This window comes from Polyodon spathula, unplaced genomic scaffold (assembly GCF_017654505.1).
Source record: "Polyodon spathula isolate WHYD16114869_AA unplaced genomic scaffold, ASM1765450v1 scaffolds_3922, whole genome shotgun sequence".
NCBI classification, from domain to species: Eukaryota; Metazoa; Chordata; class Actinopteri; order Acipenseriformes; family Polyodontidae; genus Polyodon; species Polyodon spathula.
In genome coordinates, this window is record NW_024475379.1 from 1 (window position 1) to 10000 (window position 10000).

At 41.7% G+C, this 10000-nt stretch overlaps 1 protein-coding gene across 1 annotated transcript; it reads left to right on the forward strand.

Moving 5' to 3' along the window:
* Positions 1 to 7615: 7615 nt before the first annotated feature.
* Positions 7616 to 9190, forward strand: LOC121312452 (complement C3-like; the record flags this gene model as incomplete). The annotated part of the gene is made up of 2 exons (XM_041244254.1): positions 7616 to 7730; positions 8998 to 9190. Coding segments are annotated over exons 1-2 (264 nt in total), but the record flags the coding sequence as incomplete, so codon positions are not given.
* Between the last annotated feature and the right edge of the window lie 810 nt (positions 9191 to 10000).

Sequence of the window (10000 nt, forward strand, 5' to 3'; positions counted from 1 at the left end):
TGATAGGTTTTAAAAACCTTGTTACAACATCCACAAAAAAACAATTTGAAAAACCAAAGCTTTTAAATCAATTATATTTCCTCTTATTAGCACTAGAAACATGATCACACGCCTCTGTTCTCTGCATCTTTATTTGACTTTAATGAAGACTGTTTCAGTGCGACACAACAGATTCAAAAGGACTGTTGTTCCCAGCAGCCTGTGTGGGTCAGATTTGATCATTTAAACTGCAATCCAGGTGCATCAGGTGTGCTGTGGGGTTTGAAACCTTGCTTGTGACTCATTCGCGTTGTCTTTGTGCAGTGCAAGACTGAACAGGACCGCTCCCATTGGATCAGTTCTTTAAAATCACCAGACATGTTCAAACAGCAAAGCAAACGAGCCCCCTCATCCTTGGTGTTGGTTTGGGTTAATCTTTTGGTGTTGGGGGAAACCACTCAGTCGATCAAAGATAGGTCCCGTTCACCCTTTTTTTTTTTTGGGTCATGAGGCCTAACCTGTCCGACCCCCCTGACCTCCCCCTGGATACCCTAACACATGCTTAACCTCCAAGAAAAAAAAAAAAAAAAACAAAACAGAACTCCTTCAAGTAACACACCGACCAATGTCTCCTTACTCTTACCCAAAACCCCCAAAGAGAACCCTTAAATTTTGGAGTAATTCCGTTTGGATTTATCCGAATAGAGGCGTTCCCTGTTGCAAGCTGTACTGTCGTTTGCTCGGATAGGAACACACACCCCATTAGACAACCCCTTGTAGTCAGCTAGTCTCCTTCCCAGGCAAGTGGAACCAGTTATCCGATTGGACAGGCTGGACTGAAAGGGACTATGGGATTGAAGTGGGCGCTGGAAATGCCTGCAGTGCCGTGTTTGTTGTCAGGTGCACAGTGTTGTGTGTTTGGTTGTCTGAGAAGTCATTGTGCTGGTTACCTGTTCGGCGTACTTCCCTCTGCGAGAATTGAGAATTTAACAATATTATGGGTTTTGGGGTTTCTCTTTTGAATTTAACCTCATTAAGCAACTAATTCATTTCTCTTGGGGGGGGATCTTCGAAAATTTTCATCATGTAAAACTACAAAGCGGAATGTAATTCAATATGTAACAACAAATTGATTTACATTATAGGCTGATTCATTATATTAATGTAACATACTGAATTACATTATAGGGCGATGCTAAACTTTTGCCCATATGCTGTAGTTACAGAAAATACAGAAGAACAAGCAGGTGCCAGTTAAAAACGCTCCAATAAAATTACAAAGTAGCCTGCCCTCCAACGAGGACAATGGCACTGAAGGGGTTAACGGGCTTGGTGTTTTTACAGAAGGGCCTCACAACGACAGGGCAGCAATGTGGGGTCAGAAATCAAGTTTGAGGTAAACCCCGTGTTTAACGCAATATGAAGTCTGAATCTCAAAGGGTAATGCACGACTTATTAAAACCGCAAAAGCTTTTCTCTGACAAACTCCACACACGCTCATGTTTGTTAATGCAGCATGACGCGCCCGTACAGTTTCCGAGATGTACAGTCAATGTGGGCGGAAAATGCCAGGCAATGCGAGCCGAGCGCTCTACATCAAAGACGGCAGATTTCAATTTAATTTCACAGGCAATTCTTAAAATAAAAGGGACGAAAACTGAGTATGGAGCATACAGAAACACGAAAGAGTTACTTACAGGGGGCTGGATCATTAGATAGAGCTTGCACTGCCCGGTAAACTAACTTCACAAAAACCGCGAGTTACAGTCCATCACTCTGCAAAACTTTAACTAATGTCCCCTTTCAGAGCAATGGAATGACTGATCGTGACGATAATGGCATGGGGGGAAATCGCAGGTGTGAGCAGAGACTCGTACAGGACTGTTTAAATACATCTTAAAACAGGGTTAATACAGACCGCATCGTTAGTCTGGACACGCGAGAAGAATTGAAACTTTCATTTATAACAGTGTTCACAACTGCTCGAAGCTGTGAAATAAAATAAAATAAATAAAAACACACACAGACACAAAATCATTTTTCAGAAATAATCCGCTTCCCATCAAATCACATTTTCTATTGATCGCTCATTAAATCTATCATATTGTTTCTTTAAAAAAATGAAATAATTAATTAGGATCTATACTGAAAATATAATGCATTGTATTAATTAAGAATGAAAAACTAAATATTGTGAATACACTTTTGTTCTGAACTAATTTTTTTTCCCATTGCTTCAATTTTGATCAAATCGTGAATACATTTCCGATACAAACAGTGCACTTGTGTTATTGTTTCGTTGTTTTTAATCGGACAACGCACTTGTACCTTAATTTAATCCCCAAACGAAAATACATTTACAAAATAAACAACAACAATACCTAATAAACTGTTATCGGTCTCTTAATATGAAACAGCTCCGACTCCAGCCTCTCCACTGGCTTTTTTTCACTTTGTATCATTTTGTTAAAGCATGACCTATTTCAGCAATTCGCGCAACAGCTCTGTCCCATTCCAGTTTCACCCGAAAGCAGGCTTCAAGACAACTCTCAAACTCGGCTAAAAACGACTTCGGGTTCTTGTTAAAAAAAAAAAAAGTCTACAACTTTCAAGACGAACCCCTCACTTTTTGCGAGACTGGGTGTAATGTACCTGTTGGAAAGGTTATCCGAATGCTCTCTCTTCCGAACACGCACAGCACGGAGATTCCTTCTCGGCTCTCAGTCCAGCACAGCCAGCTCGCTTCCGCCTCACCTAGCCCGAAACTGGCTTGAGACACTGCTGGGGAGAAACCCAAATTCAAAATGAACACATTCCATCTGTTATTGTCTAAACAGGCTGTGTTTTATTTAGCCAGGTAAGGTGTCCCAGGTGTCTCTTTTTTTAAGGTTTTCTTTCGTTTGCATGTATTTTTTTTTTTCTTTTTTCCTTATTTGATGATCACCTGACCGCCACAGTCTCACATTACCACACCTGGGAACAGGGTACAACCTGTTCCAGGAAGAGGCTTCTGCGCATGCGCTTGGCCGTCTGTATTGCGACAGGTATTGCAAAACTGGACCGCATATCATTAGGAACTTTTCAGCCATCGCTTTAACAAAAAAAAAAAAAAAAAAAAAGTTTTGAAGCGTTCCTTTCAACTAGTAGAATGTTTATTCCATATGGGCAGCTTTTTAAACATGTTAGACTAAATTATTCCACGGTTTTGTGTGGACTTTCAACAAAATACGAGGCAGCTTTGCTATTTAAGGGTTGTGATTCACACGTGTTTTTGGTTTTAAGTGAAAGGCTCCGCTTTGTATTCTCCCTGTAAAGGTGCATTTGGGTTTCAATGCTCTGCCCGCGTACGTGTCCCGTTGTCTGGTAACGCTGAAAAATACCCGTCCCCACCCCCCTTGACAACAGGTGCAACTGACGTCACGTTTTCTCAATCTCTTACACAGCGCGTTGCACATCATACACAGAATATTATGCAAAGGTATTAGAGCACCCCATTGCTTCTGCATATGAAATCAAACCACTGGAACAAAAAAATCACACTTCGTGCAGGTGGGTATATAAAGCATATAAACGACAAGTCATGTTCCGATACATTTGCAGACCCTGTGGATTTTAAACCGGGTTCAGTTTCTACATATAAACCCCACGACCATTCTGCTGGGCTGTGCAATAGTTCAGACCCGGCTCAGCACTGTGAGCTGGGCTATCTGTCTAATCTTTAACAGTAAACAATGTCCCAATGGTTATCTATGGGGTTTGTTTGAATTACATCTCTATACTAACAAGTCATGCTGGCCAATAGACAAAGCTTTACCCTGAGAAACGCAGCTTACTGAAAACCACCTACTGCTGTTTCCCACAGTGGGTATTGCAATCTACATTAATGACTTAGATTCTGTTATAGTAAGCAAACTTGTTAAATTTGCAGATGAACACCAACATAGGAGGAGTGGCAAACACTGTTGCAGCAGCCAAGGTCATTCAAAATGATCTAGACAAGATTCAAAACTGAGCAGAGATTACATGGCAAATGACATTTAATAGAGAAAAGTGTAAGGTACTGCACGCAGGAATACAAATTTGCATTATAAATATCATATGGGAGATACTGAAATTGGAGAAGGAATCTATAAAAAAAAGACCTAGGAGTTTTTGTTGACTCTGAAATGTCTTCATCTAGCCAATGTGGGGAAGCTATAAAAAAGGCCAACTAGATGCTTGAATACATAATGAAAAGTGTTGAATTTAAATCAAGGAAAGTAATGTTAAAACTGTACAATACATTGAATATTGTGTTCAGTTCTGGTCACCTCGCTACATAAAAGTATATTGCTGCTCTAGAAAGAGTGCAAAGAAGAGCGACCAGAATTATTCCAGGTTTAAAAGGCATGTCATATGCAGACGGGCTAAAAGAATTGAATCTGTTCAGTCTTGAACAAAGAAGACTACGCAGCGATCTGATTCAAGCATTCCAAATTCTAAAAGGTATTGACAGGTGTCGACCCAGGGGACATTTTCACCCTGAAAAAAGAAACAAGGACCAGGGGTCACAATTGGAGATTAGACAAAGGGGCATTCAGAACAGAAAATAGGAGGCACTTTTTTACACAGAGAATTGTGGGGGTCTGGAACCAACTCCCCAGTAATGTTTGTTGAAGCTGACACCCTGGGATCCTTCAAGAGGCTGTTTGATGAGATTCTGGGATCAATAAGCTACTAACAACCAAACAAGCAAGAATGGCCTCCTCTCGTTTGTAAACTTTCTTATAGTTACATGTTCTTACACCACAGAGCCTGGGGATAATTTTGCTAGAGCTAATAAGAGGTAAGACAATGGATTTTCAAACTACTTGGCTTTCTGTAGACAACAAATACAAAATAATAATAATAATAATAATAATAATAATAATAACATAATAGGATTATAGTAATATTTTAATGATGATGACGTCGATGATGATGATGATGATTTCAGGTCTGTTTGTGACTTCACGTTTCATTTATAGTTTTGAGAGTGTTTTGATCTTGCAATCCAAGCCCATGCAGAGTCAAACGTTAAAATAGACCACCCGTTGCTTGGCAACGCTGTTCAATGAGCTATACGGACACTGAAGAGGGTCATTGTTTCAACCCAAAACGATGTCATTAGTACTGATGGTAACGCTGCCAGCTCCCCCAAGAACATGGTTCTAGAATTGCGAAGGAATGCTGGAGTGTACTTTTACAACAACAACAAAAAATCGCCACCAGGGGTCCCTGTTTGTCCCGAAGTTTACTCTTACAGTTTCACTTCTAAGGAACTCCCCAAAAACGGGTGAAATATGATCACTAGTCAAATCAGCATAAAACGCAATGTTAATACGCCAACAGCCCTGCTTTGCTTTGGACCTCAAATATACAGTTGTAAGAGTTTCAGTAGTGCTTTACTAGCTGCATGTGTGCATTGTGACAATTAAAAACACGGGAACACTGTAAACATGCACATGGCAGCGGCACACTGCAGCACGGTCCTCGGGTACTTTGTCGGGACGTGTCCATGCGTTACAGAAACGTTTTAACACGCAACCCCGCGTCTCATTCTTCTGTGATATTAAGCGAGGCTGGGTCAGCTGCAGCCCTGAATGCAGTTCATGCGAGTGATGTTATGCGGGTTCTCACCAGGAGCTTGTGTCATCGCATCGTATTCTGAGAAGTGGAGGAGAAACGGATCATTCCCATTCTGCAATATGGCACTATCTGGTGGCGCATTTAAGAATGACCACTCAGACTTTATGGAGCGATCTGATTGGCTGTAAAGGTTGTGATGCTGATAATTTACTATGCACCTTTTTTTTCTTTTTTTCTTTTCTTACCTGAGAACATCAGGTCCATTTCCTATGCGGTATTGTTTTGAACGGACTGTTTGGCATACCCCAACTGTTTCACAAGTGACACCGGATTGCAAGTCCCGGCGGGGGTGGATTTTACTGACGGCTTTCCAGAGAGATAGAGAGAGAGAGAGAGCGAGATGAGACGCTCTCTTCGCTCGTGGAGAGAGAGAGGGGGTGGGGAGTTTTACCGATAGCTTTGTTTTATTTGACCCCTCCCGGTATCTCAGATTAATGAAGACCTTTAGACGAATATGAATTCCTGGCACATCGTTTAGGTATCTCTTGATTTAGAGTTTGAGCGCTCTTCGTACCGCGCACCGAGTCGGTACTGAGAAATGCCTTTCTTATTGCTGTTCTAGATACTCCCCAGCCTAACGAGCTACACTCTGAACTTTCCAGCTTGGTGCATTTTGCGATTTCAATCCACTGCTTACTCATATTGCATTTGTACATCTCATAAACCCTTTGAAATGCAGGTTTTCAGGTCACTGGAAACGCCTCAAGATGTAGGGGTACCCCTCCCTGGTTAAAAACATGACGCTTTTTCATGAGTGTCATTTGCCTCTGTGCACGACCTCAGTCTCTCAGATACCCTTTGAAAGAGAGGCTTCATACTTGCTGGGTTCTATAAACCCGTTATGCTAAAGGAGTTTACTGTCCACTGTAATGGACCTTCTTCACTGTTTAACCAGCTGTACGTGTGCGTTCTCTTCACATACAGTACCGCTTTTTAAAAAACGATTCTCTGGCTTAAGTTCTTTAATAGTAGCTCCTCACTGACAGTGTTATGGCAGGTGCTGCCAATCTATCTATCTAGTCTTGCTTTTAAACAGTAAACAATGTCCTAATGGTTATCCCTGGGGTTTGTTTGAATTTGATCTCTATGCTAACAATGCATACTAGACAAAAAACATTACTTTGGCCCGGAAAAACCTAGCTTACTGGAAATCAGCAGTTTGTTTTTTTTAGTAACCCTTTCCTGGAGGGATGCGTCTGTTATTTATAGCCACATTGGGTATTGCGATATTTACAGGAGTTCAAATTAAATTAACCAATTAATATTATCTCTTATGACCTTCCAGTCGCGATGTGGGACTATCATGTGTAGGTTTGAATCCCACATCCACGACAGAACACGCAAGTGACCCGCACTTCACAGGTCACACCCGAAATCTGACACTAAAACCGGCGGTAATAAAACGGATCTGTAAGATCGCTGTTTGGGTGAAGTTTGTCAATATAAAGCTATAACTGTGTTATACACGCCATTCACTGACGGCTTCTTAATTCAAGCTCCAAGTTCTCTCATTTGAAACGAACCCGCGTTGTTGTGTCGTTCAGGAGTAATCGTTTTCCAAAATGTTCGCAGGGAAAGGGGATTTTGAAATGTTTATGGAAAACTACACAGCGGTAATGCAATATCAATAATATGATTCAGCAGGTCTCACTCGACTTTATGAAACAAAATGAGTTAATTCTATAGGATGACGCACAATTTTGGCCATAGCCGTATATTCTAACATCTAGAGAACGTCTCTTTTAACTCTTATAAAACTACATTAACAATAATAATCATCCTCATCCTGTTTGTTTCTTGCAGCGTAATGACCGCGCGTGTTTTGAAGTTGAGGGGTGAGTATTTGTCGTGCACGGCGTTACTCTGTGGGACACCTGAATTGGTTAAATGTTGGGCGCTGCTTTGTCTGCTGTGTAAACGATTCTCAAGGTTATCAGTTCACAGGATGCGCTGTCTGTGTATAAAAGAGCCTTCGCTGTAAAGTATTGCGCTTCGGACTCTCAGCTCAGCATCATGAGTGTGGCTACAGTCTGCCTCGCTGTCCTGACGCTCTCCTTCCCAGCACTTTGTAATGGGAGCCCACTGTGAGTATTCATTGTATACACACACACACACAGTCAAAACCTTTTAATATCACCTCAAAGAAAGAGACTGGGCAGACGAGTTATGAATAAGCGGGTCGTTAATACAGCCAAGCATGTTTCTTATAGCGCGCTAAATTCATTTTCAGATTGTATTTTTTTTTTTTTTATCAATATAGCAAAATGAGAGTTTTTCATTACTGAACGGTTTTACAGATCAGTAAACAATGTAACGGCATTGATTCGAATAAGCGTGGCTGCAATTTGATTTGATGTTAAAGGGGTTCGGGTTTGATGTGGTTCTGATAGCGCTGGCAGCGCGCAGGAATATCCTCTAGAAAGAGTCCGGAGTGCAGCAGATGATTCTTCATGGTCAGGTTTAGGATGACGTATTGGGTTAGGGTTAGGTTTCAGGTCTGGGGTTTGGTTAAGGTTAGTGTCGGAGCTTGATTTCGCGCTGGGAGTGGGGAAAGATGGGATATGCCCTGGGCCGGCGTTTTAAGTAACGGGCTTATAACCAGCTGGTCTCTGTTTCAAATCCCAGCTCAGCCTCTGGTTGACTGCGGGACCCTGAGCAAGTCACCGAACCTCCCTGTGCTCCGTCCTTTGGGGTGAGACGTTTTTTGTAAGCGACTCTGCAACTGATGCATAGTACACACACCATAGTCTCGTATCTCGTAAAGCGGTGTCCAGTATGAAAGGCGCAGTATTATTATTATTATAATATCTGATGCCCTCAGGACACTTCGTAGCTGACATTTCTTTACGCTGCACAGCGCTATGTCTTGTGCTTTACAGAAAATCACCAGGATGTGTCTGCGACATCGCTTGCATTTCACATCCCGTGTTTTGCTCACAGCCAGAGAGAAGAAAGAAGGCTTTTTGAAGTTTCAGCTGGCATGCCGTCAGGAGTTGCATTTTATAAACGTGGAGGACTTTTGACCCCTTTGCAATTGTTTCACTCTGTTTGTTGAGACAAAGCAAATATTTAAGCTAGGGATCAAGTGAGCACATTTTGTAATAGAAGCTGGCAGATACAGTGACACCGGGTCAGGCGCCTGTCCTAAAGCTGCGAGGTCACTCGATCTGAACGGAATGTGTCGATCTGTTGAGTTCTGGAATTTAGGATTCTCCAGACAAGCCCGGATAGATTTAAAAACAAAGCAGAACAACTCAGCGGGGAAGCGAGCTGCGGCATGCAATGCAAAGGGCGCAGAAGAGCGCTGTGTAATGAAACCAGGATTGTTAAACGCGTGCGTTTTCCTTGCAGGTACGTGATGACCGCGCCCAACGTGCTGCGGGTTGAAAGTGATGAAAACGTTGTCGTCGAAGCTCACGGTGTCGCAGAAAACATCGAGGTTGAAATTCTGGTGCAAGACTTTCCCGCTAAGAGACAGATCTTGTTCACAAGCAAGACTGCTCTGAATGGAGGTAACAATTACCTGGCCACAAAGTCTATCAAGGTGCGTGTTTAATCGCGTCATGAAACTTGAACGAAGCTTTCTGCCTGAGCGAGGTTGCTCAATTGTTGTCTGTTTTTTTTTCATTAAGTATATGGAAAACCAAATACGTAATCCAAAATATGAACGTAAAATTATTCCGCAGGTTTCATTTGACCATATGAAGCAACATGAGTTAATTCGACAGGGTGATGCAAACCCTTTGGCTACAGCTGTTACCTGTTGTTTTAATTCTCTCTTTAACTACATTGTTATGGTAACTTACTCCTCGCGTTAAGCCATAATTTAAAGTATGAAATACGCATAAAGAAACACAGCTTGTCCAAGTGGGTACAGGACTACATCCCCCAGAATGCCTCGGGGTTGGAATTAACTACAGGCAGGTGTCTCTCATTCCATTACAGCCAAGAGCCATTCTGGGGGATGTAGTCCTATTACCACTTGGACTACACTTGTCCACACCCTACAATATTAAATCTTCCACATTGAAAAAAAAAAAAACACAGTATTTGAATAACTGGAGGTAGAACCACAAATAAAGTAAGGAAATATTAACAAGCAAACAAACAAATAAAACAAAAAACGTTTGTGTAGCTCTGTGTGTGTTCTGGTTGCAACGTGACACTTTAACAAGCTGTACTTGAAACTCTCCCTCAGATACCAAACGGAGCTTCTGATCTGAGGGAGAGTTTCAAGTACAGCTTGTTAAAGTGTCACGTTGCAACCAGAACACACACAGAGCTACACAAACGTTTTTTGTTTTGTTTGTTTGTTTGCTTGTTAATATTTCCTTACTTTATTTGTGGTTCTACC